At 45.7% G+C, this 22,026-nt stretch overlaps 1 protein-coding gene across 4 annotated transcripts in view; it reads left to right on the top strand.

Moving 5' to 3' along the window:
* Positions 1 to 22,026, top strand: part of LOC110536281 (netrin receptor UNC5D) — a 214,593-nt gene that overhangs the window by 179,454 nt on the left and 13,113 nt on the right. For 2 of the 4 annotated variants that reach the window (XM_090191045.1, XM_021621994.3), the window contains 3 exons: positions 2,697 to 2,918; positions 4,842 to 4,926; positions 19,709 to 19,880. In XM_090191045.1, coding sequence (XP_090047171.1) covers positions 2,697 to 2,918; positions 4,842 to 4,926; positions 19,709 to 19,880 — 479 coding nt within the window. Of the gene's footprint in view, positions 1 to 2,534; positions 2,919 to 4,841; positions 4,927 to 19,708; positions 19,881 to 22,026 lie in introns of all 4 variants that reach the window. The other 2 variants (XM_021621993.3, XM_021621992.3) reach the window with 1 other exon arrangement.

Raw genomic sequence — 22,026 nt, 5'->3', positions numbered from 1 at the left:
ATTGATTTTATTGATGTATTATATTAAGTTAAAATAAGTGTTCATTAAGTATTGTTGTAATTGTCATTATTACAACAACAAAAAAAATCGGCAGATTAATCGGTATCGGCTTTTTTGGTCCTCCAATAATCGGTATCGGCGTTGAAAAATCATAATCGGTCGACCTCTAGTGGAAACACCGTGAATACCCTCTAGTTAGTCTTGCAGTGGAAACACCCTGAAGCACAACACAGATCAAGCCCTCCAGTAATTAACGATTTCCCTAAAAATAAAACAACATTAGCCTCCTGCCTTCCACCCCTCACCAGGCAGCAGCTGGGCAGCAATTACTTTTTGACTGCTGTTATCGTGGCACAGGGAGTCCTGGGGCCCTAAAGTCTGGATGTGCCAGATAGCTGCACACAGTGTTTGGCAGTGTGGCCAGGCGTCTAATGGCTGTGGCTGAAGACGCCCCTCCTTGGCCTGTTGAGTCCATGCTGTGAGCTGAAGGACTCCCCTCACTTACAGGACGGTCACCGTCACAGACCCCTCAGCCCATTCCCAGCCACACACACACACTTATGCACAAGCACACAGCCCCAGCCTTGTGCTGTGCCCACAGACAGAGAAAGACTGTGTCCTCCAGGAGGGTGACTTTGTGTACAGAGAGGAACTGACTCAAACAGATGGATCATGGAGATCAAGCTGTGTATGCTTGGTAGTTACATTTACCTCTGACCAGTGACTATGGCTCAGCCATGGCCTGAATATCTACCGTATCTCATGTCCAGGTTATTTACCTGTACTGTAACTCTGTGTTCGTCAACTAGCTTGGCATATTATTCACACTAAAAGCCTATTTTCCATCAGTTCACAGAGAGTGCTCAGTGCACTTGACTTCAACCTATGGCTCCTGCAGAGAGAGCTACATTTGAAGTCAGAAGTTTACATACACCTTAGTCAAATACATTTCAACTCACAATTCCAGACATTTAATCCCAGTAAAAATGTCCTGTCTTAGGTCCGTTAGGATCACCACTTTATTTTAAGAATGTGAAATGTCTGAATGATAATAGAGAGGATGATTTATTTATTTCATCACATTCCCAGTGGGTCAGAAGTTTACATACAATCAATTAGTATTTGATAGCATTGTCTTTAAGTTGTTTAACTTGGGTCAAACATTTCAGGTAGCCTTCCATAAGCTTCCCACAATAAGTTGGGTGAATTTTGGCCCATTCCTCCTGACATAGCTGGTGTAACGGAGTCAGGTTTGTAGGCCTCCTTGCTCGCACACGCTTTTTCAGTTCTGCTCACAAATTCTCGATAGGATTGAGGTCAGGGCTATGTGATGGCCACTCCAATACCTTGACTTTGTTGTCCTTAAGCCATTTTGCCACAACTTTGGAACTATGCTTGGTGTCATTGTCCATTTGGAAGACCCATTTGCGACCAAGCTTTAACTTCCTGACTGATGCCTTGAGATGTTGCTTCAATATATCCACATAATTGTCCTCCCTCATGATGCCATCTATTTTGTGAAGTGCAACATGCTGCCACCCCTGTTCTTCACAGTTGGGATGGTGTTCTTCGGCTTGCAAGCATCCCCCTTTTTCCTCCAAACATAACAATGGTCATTATGGCCAAACAGTTATATTTCATCAGACCAGAGGACATTTCTCCAAAAAGTATGATCTTTGTCCCCATGTGCAGTTGCAAACCGTAGTCTGGCTTTTTTATGGGGTTTTTGGAGCAGTGGTTTCTTCCTTGCTGAGCGGCCTTTCAGGTTATGTTGATATAGGACTAATTTTACTGTGGATATAGATACTTTTGTACCGGTTTCCTCCAGAATCTTCACAAGGTCCTTTGCTGTTGTTCTGGGAGTGATTTGCACTATCGCACCACAGTACGTTCATCTCTAGGAGACAGAACGCGTCTCCTTCCTGAGCGGTATGATGGCTGCGTGGTCCCATGGTGCTTATACTTGCGTACTATAGTTTGTACAGATGAACGTGGTACCTTCAGGCATTTGTAAATTGTTCCCAAGGATGAACCAGACTTGTGGAGGTCTACAATTTTTTTCTTGGCTGATTTCTTTTGATTTTCCTATGACGTCAAGCAAAGAGGCACTGAATTTGAAGGTAGGCCTTGAAATACATCCACAGGTACACCTCCAATTGACTCAAATTATGTCAATTAGCCTATCAGAAGCTTCTAAAGCAATGACATAATTTTCTGGAATTTTCCAAGGTGTTTAAAGGCACAGTCAACTTAGTGTATGTAAACTTCTGACCCACTGGAATTGTGATACAGTGGATTATAAGTGAAATAATCTGTCTGTAAACAATTGTTGGAAAAATGACTTGTGTCATACACAAAGTAGATGTCCGAACTGACTTGCCAAAACTATAGTTTGTTAACAAGAAATTTGTGGAGTGGTTGAAAAACGGGTTTTAATGACTCCTACCAAAGTGTATGTAAACTTCCGACTTCAACTGTAGGTGTTTTAGATTACTGAATGACTATGTGGCTGTGTGCATCTCTCATCTCTCTAGGGAACCCACTGCTTCTCAACTCCTCTCTGCAGCCAGACCTGACAGTGGGTGGGACCTATAGCAGCCCCATCTGCTTCCAGGACTCCATAGACAACAAAGAGCTCTTTGACCCCCTGCCAGACATCAAGGTCAAAGTTCAGAGCTCCTTTATGGTTTCACTAGGTGTGGCCGACCGCGCTGAGTACCATGCTGCCAAAGGCCATCCGCCTGAGACCTTCCCCAGGGGGCTGAACCGAGACTACAGCAACAGCACTGTGGAGAGACGGAGCACCAAGAAGGGCCTGCTCACCCCCAACAGCCTCCACCTCAACCCCACCAAAGATCAGCTGGGAACCACGGGCGTGTTTGGGCATCTTGGTGGCCGGTTGGTGGTGCCAAATACTGGTGAGCTTCAAGACTCTGAATTACACTTGAAGCTGTGTTTGAAGCAGAATTAAACAGTTGGTGTTGCCAAATACTGGTGAGGTACAGTACATGATTTATAAAGACAGATGGCTTGACTGCTTTTTGATTGCTTCTCTCTGATAATATTGTCTCATTATAGCATTTTTTTTCAATGTGTCCATTCTAAGAGAAAATTAAGTTCTCAATTTAGCAAAACCATGCACACACGTGACTAATTAAAAGTAAACGTAGGCTTAGTAAATCTGTCATGGCTAGTGAAACCAGGGATGCATCCCAAATGGGCACCCGATTCTCTATATAGTGCCCTATGGTTCCTGGTCAAAAGTAGTGCACTATAAAGGGAGTATGGTGCTATTTGGGATGCATTCCAGGTTCCTTTAATCTCACTAGAGTCTAACGCATGTTGCTACAGTACTGTATAGCGAGCTAGTATAGATGTTTGTTATTCCTCTACATCAGGGATCATCAACTAGATCCAGCCGTGGGACAATTTTTTGTAGACTGCAAAATGACCACAAGAAGCCCAAACAGATATAATATTTCACTAAAACGTAATTATTTCAAACCTTGCTTACATTTGTATAGGATCACGTCTCTTATGCGTGGAAATACTTTGGAACAGATTTCCAAAATTAAAATCACTCGGAGCTGATCTGCTGGTGTTTTTACAGTCTTATGTCCAACAATAAAAAAATGCAACTAAAATTGTGAACACTGCTATATGTTCCCACCAGCTCTCCCAGGCAAACAGGGGTCAGGCCTCTTACCATAGACCATAACTTCAAGTAGAGGTAGATGAGTTTATGAGGACTGCCACAGCTGTCAGGATCAACAGTTCCATGTGAACTGTAGCTCTGACATCTCTCTCCTGGGTCCTCGTGTGTGTAGAGCCCTCTGTTCCACTGGAGAGGCACAGTGAAATCAGGCTCCTTCAGTCTCCTGGATGTGTGAGTAGAGAGACTCAGAGCAGTCAAGTGGATCACTCACACCTACAATCTGCAGTACCTATAACAACGCTCAATGGATGGCCATACATGGCCAACACTTATCACTAACTGCCAGTCTCTTCTTTCAGGATGGATACATATCCTACACACTCAAGCACAAGTGATCACACGCATGAACATGCACACACAGACAACCTTCAATACAATATTAGTCATCAGTCTCTCCTGTGGGATTTAAACTGATGATGTTCAAGCTTTTCCTATGTGAGATGTGAGTTTATTTATTTTGGCTTCCAAAGGTTCCCTGTCACGCTCATGATTTAACAGGTCCTGTAGGGCTCCTATACAGCGATCACCAGTAAAATGTCTGACAAGGCGGCAGGTGTTGGTTTAATGAAAGCTAACTAGTTGATTTGCCAGTAGGGAGATGGCAGGCGGGACGACAACGAAACGCATCCTTTACTGTTTATAGACAGGCAGGTATTGAATCTGTCTATCCCCTAGTCTCCTGCTAACCTTTTTAAGGTTCCAGACAGGATTTTATGCATTGTTTGTGTCTTGTTTTTATGTATGCTCAGATTTCACAAGGTAAATGGCATTGTTTGTAATAGATTAATTGTGCTTTGAAGCTGTGGGGCTGTGTTTACACGTAATATTATGCGCCTCTGTGCTACGCCACTGTTATAACTATCCAGCTCAGGGCTCCATCTATGCATTTGGTTTGCTAACTTGCTAGCTAAGTAGTTAGATGTCAAGAACAAGCTTCTTGGTTACAGCAGAGACAATCAATCCCCTCCTGGATCAAGATCCCTGTTGCCTAAATTGTTATGGGTGTAAATATGTAAATAGCGCCCCTTGTGTGGATTTCCGGTGTACCCCGGTGAGGTACAGAAACGGTATGAAAATATGGATACCGCCCTACTGTAGTTGTTGACCCTGTTGTTGTGTCTTGCAGGAGTAAGCCTGCTGGTACCCCATGGGGCGATCGCTGAGGACCCAACCTCTGAGATGTTCATGGTCATAAATCAGGGAGAGTCCAGGTGAGAGCACATCTCATGACCGTCTGTCTTTCAGTCCCCATCTATTTCCTCATCTTGCTTCTTTCATCAAACTTTACCATTCTTTACCAGTTGAGCTATGCTACTTGTCCACCCTTCCCCACCTATGTAACGATGTACACTGAGAGTTGGGAAGCAAGTTCAGGAAGTGAATACATTTAATAAATGAACAAAACAAGAAACACAAACAGCCACCGACATGTAACAGCAACAAGGACGACTGGGGAAGAAACCAAAGGGAGTGACATATAAAGGGCAGGTAATCAAGGAGGTGATGGAGTCCAGGTGAGTGTCATTATGCGCGTAACGCTGGTGACAGGTGTGAGCCCTGACGAGCAGCCTGGTGACCTAGAGGCCGTCGAGGGAGTACAAGTGACAGTACCCCCTCCGCGACGCGTGGCTCCAGCCGCAGGACGCCGACCAAGATGACGATGTCGGGGATCAGGAGCAGACTGGTCACCTCTGCTAAGGCGCGGGAACCTGACGATCCGGCTGAGGCGCGGGAGCATGGTGACCTAGAGCGTCGGAAAGAGAGCATACATGACAGTACCCCCTCCCCGGCGCGTTTGGCTCCAGCCGCAGGACGCCAACCACAGGGACAATCCCAGGGATCCGGAGCGGACCGGTCACCTCTGCTGGGGCGCAGAAACCTGATGAACCGGCTGAGGAGTGAGAGCCTGATGAGCCGGCTGAGACCTCCCCGGTTGCCTCAATTGAGGCACAGGAACCTGTTCACCCAGCTTAGGCTTGGGAGCCTATCGAACCCACTGAGGTATGGGAGCCTACAAACCGGCTGAGGCCTCACAGGTAGCTCCGGCTCCAACATCACCCCCAACACAAAAACAACAACAAAAAAACACTCCCTGATGTTTCCCTTTGTTGAGTCGTCATTCTTTAACGATGTACGCTGAGAGTCGGGAAGCAAGTTCAGTGAGTGAATACATTTAATTAATAAAACAAGAAACGGGAACAATGACGGCTGGGGAAGAAACCAAAGGGAGTGACATATAAAGGGCAGGTAATCAAGGAGGTGATGGAGTCCAGGTGAGTGTCATTATGAGCGTACCGCCGGGGACAGGTGTGCGCCCTAGCGAGCAGCCTGGTGACCTAGAGACCGGAGAGGGAGCACACGTGACAACGCATTTCCACCGTCTGAGGTAAAAGCGTAATAAATAACCCAGTGTATCCATTACAGTTCTGCATAGCTGAATATTTCTTTAGCTAATTTAGGCAAATAAAAACCTCCAAATGAAGACTTATGAATGTAGTCTGTCCTGCTCAGCATAAACGTTGGTGACCCTTCCCACTCTGTGTTTATGGAGGGCTCTGGCAGATAGGCTATGGTGCTCGCTGGGTCCATCTAGCAGTCTCCACAGGAATCCTTTAGGTGTCAAGATCAGGCTGATCATTTCTACTGTAGCCTCACAGGTGGTATTCCAGCAACAGAAAAAGTTCCGTTCATATTCAGAAAGCAGGGTTTATTTCCAATTTAGTCCAACTGACTATATGGACTATAAGTCCATATACCCAGTAAAGTAGAGACACACACAGACCGTAGGAAGAAAGAATATGGGTTGAGGTGGTGGGTCTTTCATCTTGACATACAGTATTATTCATTCCCGTCATGGGCAGGTAATGATCCTGTGATGGACTCCCCTCTCCAGGGGGCCTCTGCTCTGGCTGCTCCTTAGTTGAAGCCCCCTGGGGCTACAGCCTGGTAGCCGTCACCACTCATTCACATCTTTCCATTCCAACACAGTGGGGGAAGGAAGAAGTGTGAAACTCCAAGGAAGGGACCTAAAATGGCTGACATTTCATGGTCTGAGCATTCAAAGACAGCTATACTCATTGTTTTCAGTATGTTCCGTGCATACCCGACCTGGGTGAAATATTTCAGAGTAGCTATATGAATTCTAGATTTTCTATTGATTTCAAATATACCTGAAATATACCTTCAAGTACAGATGGGTTCAGGCCTGACAAGTAAATGGTATTTTTTCCACTCTATGTGAACGATTCAGCGTTACACGAGTGAGTCTGTTTACTGTGTAGACATCTCTCCCTGACTGAGGTTTGTGGACTTGTCATCCTGAGAGCTGTCACTCACTATCTATCCTCACCAGCCAGAGGTGCCAGCAGAGAATTGCGTCCTTTCTTCTCTCTAAACCAAACAATCCACAGCCAATAGACTTATCCCAGCCATATAACAGAATTCCATTAAAATATATTTTTCTGGTTGTTATTTTGAACTCTGTCAAAGGTTTGGGGAAAATATTTTTAAGACAATTGGTTTTGGTGAAGTTGGAGATATTTTCTTTGCCCTCAATTGTTAGATGAAAGCATTTGTGTTTGGTAAGATGGAACTTTTAACCTATTGGGGCAGAATCAGCCCAACTTTCTTACCACAGGCAGAATTTGAGTTCATGGTGGTAAAAAACAAACACAGTATATAAACATTTCTTCTGTTGTGGTCTGGTCTATTGCAGATGTGTTTATATTTCAAAACCAGAGCCACCTGTTTTATACACCCACATTTCTACAACAACTTGGGAAGTGAATTTAAAGTTCTACATTCTAAATGTTCTTTATTGAAGTTCCGGATGATAGGTGTTTTCCCCTTGTGGTGTCGGTGTTACGGTCATGACTGGGGCTGGGCAGTGCATCTAGGTGGTGTGGGAGTATGGTCATGACTGGGGCTGAGCAGTGCATCTAGGTGGTGTGGGAGTATGGTCATGACTGGGGCTGTGCAGTGCATCTAGGTGGTGTGGGAGTATGGTCATGACTGGGGCTGTGCAGTGCATCTAGGTGGTGTGGGAGTATGGTCATGACTGGGGCTGTGCAGTGCATCTAGATGGTGTGGGAGTATGGTCATGACTGGGGCTGTGCAGTGCATCTAGGTGGTGTGGGAGAATGGTCATGGCCGGGGCTGTGCAGTGCATCTAGGTGGTGTGGGAGTACGGTCATGGCTGGGGGCTGTGCAGTGCATCTAGGTGGTGTGGGAGTACGGTCATGGCTGGGGGCTGTGCAATGCATCTCTCCCCCTTGAGGATGAAATGACTCCTCCGCCCAGCCACTGTACCTTCTGGTCAGCCTCAACAACACCCCACAGGGACAGACTGTGTCTGTTGTCCAAATGACACCCTATTCCCTTTATAGTGCACTACTTTTGACCAGGGCCCATAGTTACACTATACAGTGTAGAGAATAGGGTGCCATTTGGGATGCAGATTGCCTGTTTATTCTGGCTGTCCTGCTGGAAAGATGTGCAAGTTCTCCTAAGCCCCCTCAGGTCATATGGTCATTTGATCAGCAGGTGGGACGTCACTGACTGTCTCTGGCTGTAGCCATTGGTAATGGTGTTAACATAGCATTCATTTTAAAGCCACTAAAAGGCATGTACAAAAAACATAATAAATCTGATCTTGTAGTCTATCATGTAGAGCGTTCCGCTTTATGTACCAATTTGATGAATGTCCCTGTTCTCTGCCCAGGAATATGCTACGCCTTAAGAAATGGACAAAAACCCAGTTGGACAGGCAGGTGGGAGACTACAAGCAAATCAAGGTGAAGCTAATGGAGCATGTTAATGTGTGCATTTATTTAGCCCTGCGCAGCCTCTCCTCTCTCTGTGGCGTTGTTGCCCAATATGCCACTTTGCACAGCTCCCAAGTCCCTGAAGAGAGAGTGATCAGTCACTTTGAATAATGGACCTCATCTAGGGCCAGGGAGGCAGCCGAGCCATACATAGGTACAGGACCCTTCATGATGATGACAAGTGGAATTGAAAAAGAGGGATGCACCCCAAATAGCACCCTAAATAGTACACTACTTTTGACCAGAGCTGGTCAAAAGTAGTGTACTGTATAGAGAACAGGGTACAGTTTGGAATGCAGAGAGGTACTTCTGCTTTTTTGTGCTAATACTGCTGGACTCTTCTCACTCATGAGTGGTAGGCAGCTACTTAAAACCCAGGTAATCTGCTCCTTGCGTAGCTGCTCTTACTGTTGAATGTGTGATCAGGCTTGTCGCTGTTGGCTGAAAGATAATCAGAGATATCGCTGGCTCATTCCAATCTATGCAGGGCTGCTGGTGATTGAGAGTGAGCAGTGAGCTCTCGTCTGAATAAAAAAAAGATACATGATGACTGTGTGAGGTGGAGGTTGTACTCATAAGCACAGAATATGCAACCATATAATGTATTGCTGTTTATTACTGCATTCCCTAGTAGGGTATTCAGAATATTGTGCTGTTCAATAACACGAGCCAGTAAAATACATATATTATAAAAGGAAAAATATAATGTTTTATCAATAGAAGTCCTGACTCATTGAACATGTTTGGAAAGTCTAAGAGGTGTCTGCATTATACAGTGGGATACAATATACACAGTATACCAAACATTAAGAACACCTTCCTAACATTGAGTAGCACCCCCCCCACACACACACACACCTCTTTTGCCCTTAGAACAGCCTCAATTCGTTGGGTCATGGACTATACAAGGTGAAAAATGCGTTCCACAGGGATGCTGGCCCATGTTGACTCCAATGCTTCTCACAGTTGTCAAGTTGGCTGGATATCCTTTGAGTGATGGACCATTCTTAATACACAGGAAACTGTTGGGCATGGAAAAACCCAGCAGTGTTGCAGTTATTGACACAAACCGGTGCACCTGGCACCTACTACCAAACCCTGTTAAAAGGCACTTAAATATTTTGTCTAGCCCATTCACCCTCTGAATGGCACACATACACAATCCATGTCTCAGTTGTCTACAGGCTTAAAAATCCTTCTTTAACCTGTCTCCTCCCCTTCATCTACACTGATTGAAGTGGAATTAATAAGTGGCATCAATAAGGGATCATAGCGTCCCCCTGAATTCACCTGGTCAATCAAATGTATTTATAAAGCCCTTTTTACATCAGCCGATGTGACTTGTTAAGTGCTATACGGAAACCCAGCCTAAAACCCCAAACAGCAAGCAATGCAGATGTAGAAGTAAGGTGGCTAGGAAAAACAGAAAGGAAGGAAGGAACCTAGGAGGAAACCTAGAGGAACCAGGCTCTGAGGTGTGGCCAATCCTCTTATGGCTGTGCCGGGTGGAGAAAACAGAACATGGCCAAGATGTTCAAACATTCATAGATGACCACCAGGGTCAAATAATAATAATCACAGTGATTGTAGAGGGTGCAATAGGTCAGCACCTCAGGAGTAAATGTCAGTTGGCTTTTCATAGCCGAGCAGCAGGTGCGGTAAAGCGTCAAAAACCCCGGTTCCGGGACAAGGTAGCACGTCCGATGAACAGAACAGTTGAAACTGAAGCAGCAGCATGACCAGGTGGACTGGGGACAGCAAGGAGTCATCAGGCCAGGTAGTCCTGAGGCATGGTCCTAGGGCTCAGATTTAGAGAGAATACGTAAATTCACACAGGACACCGGATAAGACAGGAAAAATACTCCAGAGATAACAGACTGACCCTAGCCCCCTGACAAAACTGTTGCAGCATAATTACTGGAGGCTGAGACAGGAGACACTGTGGCCCTGTCCAACAATACCCCCAGACCGGGCCAACCAGGCAGGATATAACCCCATCCATTTTGCCAAAGCACAGCCCGCACACCACTAGAGGGATATCTTCAACCACCAACTTACTACCCTGAGACAAGGCTGAGTATAGCCCACAAAGATCTCTCCCATGGCACAAACCCGAGGGGTGCGCCAACCCAGACAGGAAGATCACGTCAGAGACTCAACCCACTCAAGTGACGCACCCCTCCTAGTGACAGCATGGAAGAGCACCAGTAAGCCAGTGAGGCGGGAAATTAGAGGGTTAGAGGCAGGAAATCCCAGTGGAGAGAGGGGAACTGGCCAGGCAGAGACAGCAAGGGTGGTTCGTTGCTCCAGTGCCTTTCTGTTCACCTTTACACCCCTGGGCCAGACTACACTCAATAATAGGACTTACTGAAGAGATGATTCTTCAATAAAGACTTAAAGGTCGAGACCGAGTCTGCGTCTCTCACATGGATAGGCAGACAAATCCATAAAAATTGAGCTCTATAGGAGAAACCCCTGCCTCCAGCTGTTTGCTTAGAAATTCTAGGGACAATAAGGAGGCCTGCCTTTTGTGACCGTAGCGTACGTGCACAATGCTTATTCCAAATCAAATCAAATCAAATTTTATTTGTCACATACACATGGTTAGCAGATGTTAATGCGAGTGTAGCGAAATGCTTGTGCTTCTAGTTCCGACAATGCAGTAATAACAAGTAATCTAACTAACAATTCCAAAACTACTGTCTTGTACACAGTGTAAGGGGATAAAGAATATGTACATAAGGATATATGAATGAGTGATGGTACAGAGCAGCATAGGCAAGATACAGTAGATGGTATCGAGTACAGTATGTACAAATGAGATGAGTATGTAAACAAAGTGGCATAGTTAAAGTGGCTAGTGATACATGTATTACATAAGAATACAGTCGATGATATAGAGTACAGTATATACGTATGCATATGAGATGAATAATGTAGGGTAAGTAACATTATATAAGGTAGCATTGTTTAAAGTGGCTAGTGATATATTTACATAATTTCCCATCAATTCCCATTATTAAAGTGGCTGGAGTTGAGTCAGTGTCAGTTTGTTGACAGCAGCCACTCAATGTTAGTGGTGGCTGTTTAACAGTCTGATGGCCTTGAGATAGAAGCTGTTTTTCAGTCTCTCGGTCCCAGCTTTGATGCACCTGTACTGATCTCGCCTTCTGGATGATAGCGGGGTGAACAGGCAGTGGCTCGGGTGGTTGATGTCCTTGATGATCTTTATGGCCTTCCTGTGACATCGGGTGGTGTAGGTGTCCTGGAGGGCAGGTAGTTTGCCCCCGGTGATGCGTTGTGCAGACCTCACTACCCTCTGGAGAGCCTTACGGTTGAGGGCGGAGCAGTTGCCGTACCAGGCGGTGATACAGCCCGACAGGATGCTCTCGATTGTGCATCTGTAGAAGTTTGTGAGTGCTTTTGGTGACAAGCCGAATTTCTTCAGCCTCCTGAGGTTGAAGAGGCGCTGCTGCACCTTCTTCACAATGCTGTCTGTGTGAGTGGACCAATTCAGTTTGTCTGTGATGTGTATGCCGAGGAACTTAAAACTTGCTACCCTCTCCACTACTGTTCCATCGATGTGGATAGGGGGGTGTTCCCTCTGCTGTTTCCTGAAGTCCACAATCATCTCCTTAGTTTTGTTGACGTTGAGTGTGAGGTTATTTTCCTGACACCACACTCCGAGGGCCCTCACCTCCTCCTTGTAGGCCGTCTCGTCGTTGTTGGTAATCAAGCCTACCACTGTTGTGTCGTCCGCAAACTTGATGATTGAGTTGGAGGCGTGCGTGGCCACGCAGTCGTGGGTGAACAGGGAGTACAGGAGAGGGCTCAGAACGCACCCTTGTGGGGCCCCAGTGTTGAGGATTAGCGGGGAGGAGATGTTGTTGCCTACTCTCACCACCTGGGGGCGGCCCGTCAGGAAGTCCAGTACCCAGTTGCACAGGGCGGGGTCGAGACCCAGGGTCTCGAGCTTGATGACGAGCTTGGAGGGTACTATGGTGTTGAATGCCGAGCTGTAGTCGGTGAATAGCATTCTCACATAGGTATTCCTCTTGTCCAGATGGGTTAGGGCAGTGTGCAGTGTGGTTGAGATTGCATCGTCTGTGGACCTATTTGGGCGGTAAGCAAATTGGAGTGGGTCTAGGGTGTCAGGTAGGGTGGAGGTGATATGGTCCTTGACTAGTCTCTCAAAGCACTTCATGATGACGGAAGTGAGTGCATGTTCCACGGGACATGCTAGGTCCAGAGTATGACTGTGGCAATAAGTAGGTCCGGAGACCTACTTATTGGACAAAACCCACTGAGTCGAAGATGGCTCTGAAAGCCTTTTGGAGTGGGTCTGTGGACTTTTCCATGTGAATATTACAGTCACCAAAAATGTGAATATTATCTGCCATGACTACATGGTCCAATAGGAACTCAGTGAGGACCGCTGTATATGGCCCAGGAGGCCTGTAAACAGTAGCTATAAAAAGGGATTGGGTAGGCTGCATCGATTTCTTGACTAGGAGCTCAAAAGACGAAAACACAGTCATTTTTTAAATGTTATTTATTTGGTCGTAAATGTTAGCAACACCTCCGGCTTTGTGGGATGCGGTGGGGACATGGTCACTAGTGTAACCAGGGGGAGAGGCCTAATTTAACACAGTAAATTCATCAGGCTTAAGCCATGTGTCAGTCAGGCCAATCACGTCAAGATTATGATCAGTGATTAGTTCATTGACTATAACTGCCTTGGAAGTGAAGGATCTAACATTAAGTAGCCTTATTTTAAGATGTGAAATATCACAATCTCTTTCAATAATGACAGGAATGGAGGAGGTCTTTATTCCAGTGAGATTGCTAAGGCGAACACCTCCATGTTTATTTTTGCCCAACCTAGATCGAGGCACAGACACGGTCTCAATGGTGATAGCTGAGCTGACCACACTGACTGTGCTAGTGGCAGACTCCACTATGCTGGCAGGCTGGCTAACAGCCTGCTGCCTGGCCTGCACCCTATCTCATTGTGGAGCTAGGGGAGTTAGAGCCCTGTCTATGTTCATAGATAAGATGAGAGCACCCCTCCAGCTAGGATGGAGTCAGTCACTCCTTAGTATGCCTGTTTGTGGGTGAGTCCCAGAAAGAGGGCTAATTATCTACAAATGCTATCTTTTGGGAGGGGCAGAAAACAGTTTAACCAGCGATTGAGTTGTGAGACTGCTGTAGAGCTCATCCCTTACCCTAACTGGGAGGGGGCCAGAGACAATTACTTGATGCTGACACATCTTTCTAGCTGATTTACACGCTGAGGCTATGTTGCGTTTGGTGACCTCTGACTGTTTCTTCCTAACGTCGTTGGTACCGAAGTGGATAACAATATCTCTATACTCTCTACACTCGCCAGTTTTGGCCGTAGCCAGCATCGTCTTCAGAATAGCCTTAACGTCTGTAGCCCTGCCCCCTGGTAAACAGTGTATGATCGCTGGATGATTCTTTTTAAGTCTAATACTGCAGGTAATGGAGTCGCCAATGACTAGAGTTTTCAATTTGTCAGAGCTAATGGTGGGAGTCTTCGGCATCTCAAACCCCGTAACGGGTGGAGGAGAGACCAGAGAAGTCAGATGGGGAGAACCAGTTGAAAGTTTCTGTCAGCTGAATGAGCGACACCGGTTGAGCATTCTGACAGAATTTCCTTCCAGAAGCCATGAGATTGTCCGGCAGCCGGTGTTGTGCCGAAAATCTCCCCCCCTTCGTGTTCTTCAGTGCTGCAACTTGCTTGCTATATGAGATGTGTCCGTTTAGCCTACATTTCACTGATCTTAGTAGCAGTTAGCATTTTTGTATGCAGTTTTTGGTTTGGCTATTTGTTTCAAGTGTATGTGGCTGTTCTTGCTTGTATGCACCCGTGGGCGCCCGGTGTCGTCCCCGGCAAGATGCCGCCCTGGGCGGCCGCCCATGTCGACCGTACTTAAATCTGATACATATTTTGTTTTAGTTTATAAATAAATGTCTTTGCCAAAATTCGTCATCTCTCCTATGTCTTATTTGACTAGTATTTTTGAAAGTGTAAGGATAAAAGTTCAGCCCTAGTTGTTCTGTGGTTGTTCGGGCGGCAGGTAGCCTAGTGGTTAGAGCGTTGGGCCAGTAACCGAAAGGTTGCTCGATTGAATCACCGAGCTGACAAGGTAAAAATCTGTTGTTCTGTCCCTGAACAAGGCAGTTAACCCACTGTTACAAGGCATCATTGTAAATAAAAATGTGTTCTTCACTGACTTGCCTAGTTAAATAAAAATGTGTTCTTCACTGACTTGCCTAGTTAAATAAAAGGGGAAAAAAAGTTTCTTGCTTGCCAACATTTTACTCCCTCCTCTGTTTAATATAACACACATACATGTATTATTCATTTAGGTTGCCTATTCTGATGTGAACTTTGTTATATAGAAAGTATTTGACTGATGTGTGCCACAGAAAGTATTTACCTCTAGCCACAAAATTAAGGAAATTAGAAGGGAGGGGGGGGGGGGGGGTTCTGGCAGGGGGGAGATTTTCGGCACAACACCTGGACTGTGCGAGGGGATTTATACTACTAACTGTAATTATTTGTGGCACAGACACTGTTTCATCCTTTCCTACACTTAAAATACCCTTGCCTAACGATTGCATGTGAAGCTGGGCTTGCAGCTCAGCTATCCTCACGATAAGGCGATCGTTGTCCTGTATATTATGAGTACAGCGACTGCAATTAGAAGGTATGATGTTAAAGTTACTACTTAGCTTTGGCTGGTGGAGGTCCTGTAGAACCATGTCCAGATAAAGCGTCCGGGGAGAAAAACATTTGGGGAAAAAATTTAAATATAAAACGGATATTTAAAATGTAAAAACCGTAAAGTTGGCAGGTAGCAAAGTAACGCGAGCAACAAAACGCACAGCAGCATGTAAACAAGTCCACAAGTTGTGACAGGAAATGACGTCAGTCCATGTCATGGAAGGAGCAGGTGTTCTTAATGTTTATATACTCACTGTACATTGACAGTGAAAAGTGAACCATCAAAGATCCTAACCATTGTTTGGCAGTCCACACTACAGTATGTGTCAATCCTACTGAAATAGTTCACAAAGTCATCTGCCACAATGTTATTTCTGTCATTGTTTATGCCTCAGGGTATTTGTTTAAAGTAACAGTGTATCTTGATGCTGTGAACTTTCCACCTTGCTTCCTCGAGGATCTGGATATAGCCTTAATCACTTTTTATTTAGGGGAGGAAATCTAGACAAATCTCAGATCTCTGGTCTGTCATGACTGATATGAGCTTAGAGAGCTTTGCGAAGGCATCTCGCTTCCTTGATCTTACTTGGCCTTTTTAAACCTCTGCCGCCCGCCCACCCACCACCCGCTGCCACACCGGCTACCCCTCCTGGCAACAAAACATTCCGATGCTATTTATTGTCAGACATTTTTTTTTAAGAACAAGGTAAATTGTATTCTGACTTTACATCTTGGGTATCTAGCAGGGATGCCAAGAATCAAACACCAGCAGGCGGCTCTTGGTTTCTGTCTGCTGTTTGTGAATTTGCATGACTGTCCACCACCCTCATTAGTTTTTCCTCATTAATTGCTTTAATTTCATGCAGCACCACCACAAGAGATGATCAATAGTAAAGATAATCACTCCAATATGATAAGCACGAGGCTGATGAATATGCAAAGTCAATGCGGGAACCCTTTATAGGACTATTTGTGCTGCACATTCAAGCCTTTATCATACAGTACATTACATCAGTACAGTGCCTTTAGAAATTATACAGTCCCCTTGACTATTTCCACATTTTTATGTTACAGCCTTAATCTACAATTGATTAAAAAATAAAACAAAGCGAAAATAGGTGATTTGAAAAAAAACAATTTTTACATAAGTATTCAGACCTTCAGACCCAATTCTGTGTCTCAGACCCTATGAGACACGGAATTGAGCTCAGGTGCATCCTGTTTCCATTGATCATCCTTGATGTTTCTACAACTTGATTGGAGTCCACCTTTGGTAAATTAAATTGATTGGACATGATTTGGAAAGGCCCACAACTGTCTATATAAGGTCCCACAGTTGACAGTGCATATCAGAGCAAAAACCAAGCTATGAGGTTGAAGGAATTGTCCGTAGAGCTCAGAGACAGGATTTGTGTCGAGGCACAGATCTGGGGAATGGTACCAAAAACATTCTGCAGTGTTGAAAGTCCCCAAAAACACTGTGGCCTCCAAACTGGCCAAACTGAGCAATTGGGGAAGAAGGGCCTTGGTAAGGGAGGTGACCAAGAACCCGATGGTCACTCTGAGGCTTGGTCCGTGGAGGAGGTATAGGATAGACCGGGCTGTGGGGTAGCACTGGAGATCTGGTGCGTAGCCTTGGCACCACTCTTCCGGGCTGAATGCCCAGTCTAGCCCGGCACGTGCGGGGAGCTGGAACAGGCCGCACTGGGTTCTCCTGGCGAACTGGGGAAACCTTGCTTAGAGCTGGCGCAAGATATCCTGGCCCGAGGAGACGCTCTGGAGAGCAGGGCTGGCACAATCCGTCCTGGCTGGATCCTCACCCTAGCACGGCAGATGCGGGGAGCTGAGATGTAGCACACCGGGCTAAGAACACGTAATGGAGAAACCGTGCGCTCCACCGCATAACACGGTGCCTGACCAGTACGACGCCTGCCACAGTAAGCATGGGGAGTTGGCTCATGTCTCCAACCTGACTCTGCCACACTCCCCGTGTGCTCCCCACAAAAGTTTTTTTGGGGCTGCCTCTCGGGCTTCCTTGTCAGCCGTGTTCCCTCGTAATGTTGCCGCTCAGCCTTAGCTGCCTCCAGTTCCTCCTGTGCGCGGTGATACTCCCCCACCTGCCGCCAGGGTCCCTTCCCTTCCAGGATCTCCTCCCATGTCCAGGAGTTCATTACACCACGCTGCTTGGTCCTTTGGTGGTGGGTAGTTCTGTAACGGCTGTTTGAAGAAGTGGACCAAAGCCCAGCGTGTTAAGTGTTCATGATTTATTAATAGAACTGAGCACTGAATAACAAAGAGAACGAACAAAACCGAAACAGTTCTGTTTGGTGCAGACACAAAAACAGAAAACAACTACCCACAAAATACAGGTGGGAAAAGGCTACCTAAGTATGGTTCTCAATCAGAAACAACTGTAGACAGTTGCCTCTGATTGAGAACCACACCCAGCCAAACACACAGAACATAGAATGCCCACCCCAACTCACGCCCTGACCAAACCAAAATAGAGACATAAAAAGGATCTCTAAGGTCAGGGCGTGACACTACCAATCAGGCCTTTATGGTAGAGCGACCAGACGGAAGCCACTCCTCAGTTAAAGGCACATTTACAGCCTGCTTGGAGTTTGCCAAAAGGCACCTAAAGATTCTCAGACCATGAGGAACAAGATTCTCTGGTCTGACGAGACCAAGATTGAAGTCTTTGGTCTGAATACCAGCGGCACGTTTGGAGGAAACCTGGCACCATCCCTACGGTGAAGCATGGTGGTGGCAGCATCATGCTGTGGGGATGTTTTTCAGAGGCAGGGAGTAGTCAGGATCGAGGCAAAGATGAGGACAACAACCCTAAGCATACAGTCAAGACAATGCAGGAGTGGCTTCGGGACAAGTCTCTGAATGTCCTTGAGTGGCCTAGCCAGAGCCTGGACTTGAACCCGATCGAACATCTCTGGAGAGACCTGAAATTAGCTGTGCAGCAACGCTCCCCATCCAACCTGACAGCGCTTGAGAGGATCTCCAGAGAAGAATAGGAGAAACTCCCCGAATACAGGTGTGCCAAGCTTGTAGCATCATACCTTAGAAGACTCAAGGCTGTAATCGCTGCCAAATATGCTTCAACAAAGTACTGAGTGAAGGGTCTGAACACTTATGTAAATGTGAGATTTCTGTTTTTTCTGTTTTAAAAATGTGTTTTAAAATATAAACGCAACAATTTCAACGATCTTACGGAGTTACAGTTCATGAGGAAGGGATGGACAACTTTGATGGGGGCCACAAATAAATCCTAACTTATGAGGGGCCGCAGTGGCTTGTGGGTCTGTGTAACCACCCCCCACCCGCGATAGCTAAGACAAAACATTTTACATTTTTAAGTTCACTTCCTGTAATTCTGCACATTTCCCATGGGGCGTAGAGAAAAAATAGCAGTTTTACGGCTGCCAGTTACCCATGCCTGTTATAAGGAAATCTGTCAATTGAAGTACATTTATTAGGCCATAATCTATGAATTTCACATGACTGGGAATACAGGTATGTATATGTTGGTCATAGATACATTTAAAAAGTTAGGGGTGTGGATCAGAAAACCAGTCAGTATCTGGTGTGACCACCATTTGCCACATGCAGGGCGACATCTCCTTCGCAAAGAGTTGATCAGGCTGTTGATTTGTGGCCTGTGGAATGTTGTTCCACTCCTCTTCAATGGGTTTGCGAAGTTGCTGGATATTGACAGGAACTGGAACACACTGTCGTACACGTTGATCCAGAGCATCCCGAACATGTTCAATGGGTGACATGTCTGGTGAGTATGCAGGCCATGGAAGAACTGGTCCTGGGCTGTTGTGGTTACATGTGGTTGTGAGTCCGGTTGGAAGTACTGCCAAATTCTCTAAAATGACGTTGGAGGCTGCTTATGGTAGAGAAATGTACATTAAATTATCTGGCAATGGCCTTGGTGGAAATTCCGGCAGTCAGCATGCCAATTGCACGCTCCTTCAAACTTTGAGACATCTGTGGCATTGTCGTGTGACAAAACTACACATTTTAGAGTGGCCTTATATTATCCCCTGTACAAGGTGCAACTGTGTAATGATCATGCTGTTTAATCAGCTTCTTGATATACCACACCTGTCAGGTGGATGGATTATCTTGGCAAATGAGAAATGCTCACTAACAGGAATGTAAACATTTGTGCACAGAATTTGAGAGAAATACAAACATGGGACCAACACTTTACATGTTGTGTTTTCTATTTTTGCTCACTGTAATAGGTTGTCCATTTAGTAGTACCTTGAATTGTTGCATGTACAAACCCATTAAATATTTGACCACATTTGATCAAATACATTCTACATTTATGTAGCTACATTTAGTTGAATAGTACATTTTCAGGATTAACAGATGCCAATGTGTATGTTTCAGTGTCCAGACAGAGGAAGGCTTTGAGATCCTGTTAGGACCAGAGGTCACCTATGGCCCTCCAGGCATAGATCTCTCCAGGCCTGTTGCTATGACGATAGCTCACTGTGCTGAGGTAGATGCTGACAACTGGAACGTCCAACTGAAGAGGAAAATACAGGACAACAAATGGGAGGTAAGTGAAGCGCCTTTAAAGGGCAGCTGAAATCAAATAAAAAAATATTATCTGGTTGAAAATGGCCAATGTTGCATCGATATTAGTCAAAAACATTGATTCTCATGTGTTCGAATTTTCTACAAAGTGTACATGGCATCATTTTGGTCAAAGTGTTTTAAATTTAAACATGCCCAGTCATGCCAACTAATATGGGATGGTAACACCTAGGGAAAATTGTAATGCACGGAAAACAGCTGCGCTGTGGCCCTCTATCCAATCGTACCAGCAGCACCTCCAGACAGTGAGAAAGACCTGCCCATTGCAGCACCTCGGAATTGTTTACAAAAGGACAAGACGTTGCCAATGGTATGTTGAGAGAACACTTGGCCTCTAATCCCTTTATTGAGGGGCCACTTGCTGATGTGTTTGGTAGTGATCACTCCAATCTGCCATTGTTTTGGGCTAAATGAGAATTGAGATAATGCTCACTTGCATCCCAACTGTCACTTGTCATTATTTGAACATTCTAAACCCAAACGTGAACATATTGCGACCTGTTTTGTTACATGATTCCCTATTGAACATTGCCAGACAGACGCACTCTGGTGATAGATAGTGAGAAAGGTGTAAAAACTATATGGCACCAAAGCACGTCGCCAGTGACTTGATAAGATGATTTATCTAAAGTGGCCTCACAGCTCATTGACAGGCACAGCCTGCCTGAGAGGAATAACACAGAGAGCGCTGGAGAAAAAAAATGACAATTGCAGGATGTAATAGCAGAGAAGACAAACGGCTTGTGTCTGTCAGACAGGGTAACGACAGGGCAAAAGGCCTCGTTAGACATCGGCAGTATTGATCGGTGGATTCTGGACACGCTGAAATGGGTGTGGACGTGAGGCAATCGGGGAAGAGACATGGAAATGGCCCCCCCGCTGACCTGGACTGGACCTCCAAATGGCACCCTATTCCCTTATAGTGCACTACTTTTGACTATGGGCCCTGGTCAAAAGTAGTGCACGGTAGTGTACAAAACATTAGGCACACCTTCCTAATATTGAGTTGCACCTCCTTATGCCCTCAGAACAGCCTCAATTGGTTGGGGCATGGACTCTACAAGATGTCGAAAAACTTCCACAGGGATGTTGGCCCATGTTGACTCCAATGCTTCCCACAGTCAAGTTGGCTGGATGTCCTTTGGGTGATGGACCATTATTTATTTATTTATTTATGTATTTAAAAAAAAAAATGTTTTGACCTTTTTCTCCCCAATTTCGTGGTATCCAATCCCATTGCTGCAACTCCTGTACAAACTCGGAATAGGCGAAGGTCGAGAAGCATGCATCCTCTGATACACGACCCCGCCAAGCCGTACTGCTTCTTGACACACTGCTTGCTTAACCCGAAAGCTAACCGCACCAATGTGTCGGAGGAAACATTGTACAACTGGCAACCATGTCAGCGTGCATGCACCTGGCCCGCCACAGGAGTCGCTAGAGCGCAATGGGACGCTGGGACAATTGTGCACTGCCTAATGGGTCTCCAGGTCACTGCCGGCTGCGACACAGCCCGGGGTCGAACCCGGATCTGTAGTGATTCCTCTAGCACTGTGATGCAGTGCCTTAGACCCCTGTGCCACTCAGGAGGCACAGCTGGTGAACCATTCTTGATACACACGGGAAACTGTTGAGCGTGGAAAACCCAGCAGCGTTGCAGTTCTTGACTCACTCAAACCAATGGACCTGGCACCAACTACCCTGTTCAAAGGCACTTAAATAGTTTGTCTTGCCCATTCACCTTCTGAATGGTACACATACACAATCCATGTCTCAAGGCTTAAATTCCTCTTAAACCTGTCTCCTCCCATTCATCTACACTGAAGTGGATTTAACAGGTGACATCAATAAGGGACATAGCTTTCACCTGAATTCACCTGGCCAGGCTGTCATGGAAAGAGCAAATGTTCTTAAAATGTTATACACTCAGTGTATAGGGAATAGGGTGCCATTTGGGACACATGGACTGCCGGCCCTGCCTCCTAGACACCTCCCTCTGCTCAGGAATGTTTCACTGAACAGACACGTGAATCAGGCTGCCTGCCACTCACTGGCTTATTCAGTAATTGATAGACGATGGTTTGTTACCTTCTGTTTTTCTCAGCACT

This window comes from Oncorhynchus mykiss, chromosome 11, assembly GCF_057628025.1.
Source record: "Oncorhynchus mykiss isolate SJ-2025 chromosome 11, ASM5762802v1, whole genome shotgun sequence".
In the NCBI taxonomy this organism is placed as follows: domain Eukaryota; kingdom Metazoa; phylum Chordata; class Actinopteri; order Salmoniformes; family Salmonidae; genus Oncorhynchus; species Oncorhynchus mykiss.
The sequence above is the reverse complement of the archived record's forward strand: the minus strand, read 5'-3'. Positions and strand labels throughout refer to the sequence as shown.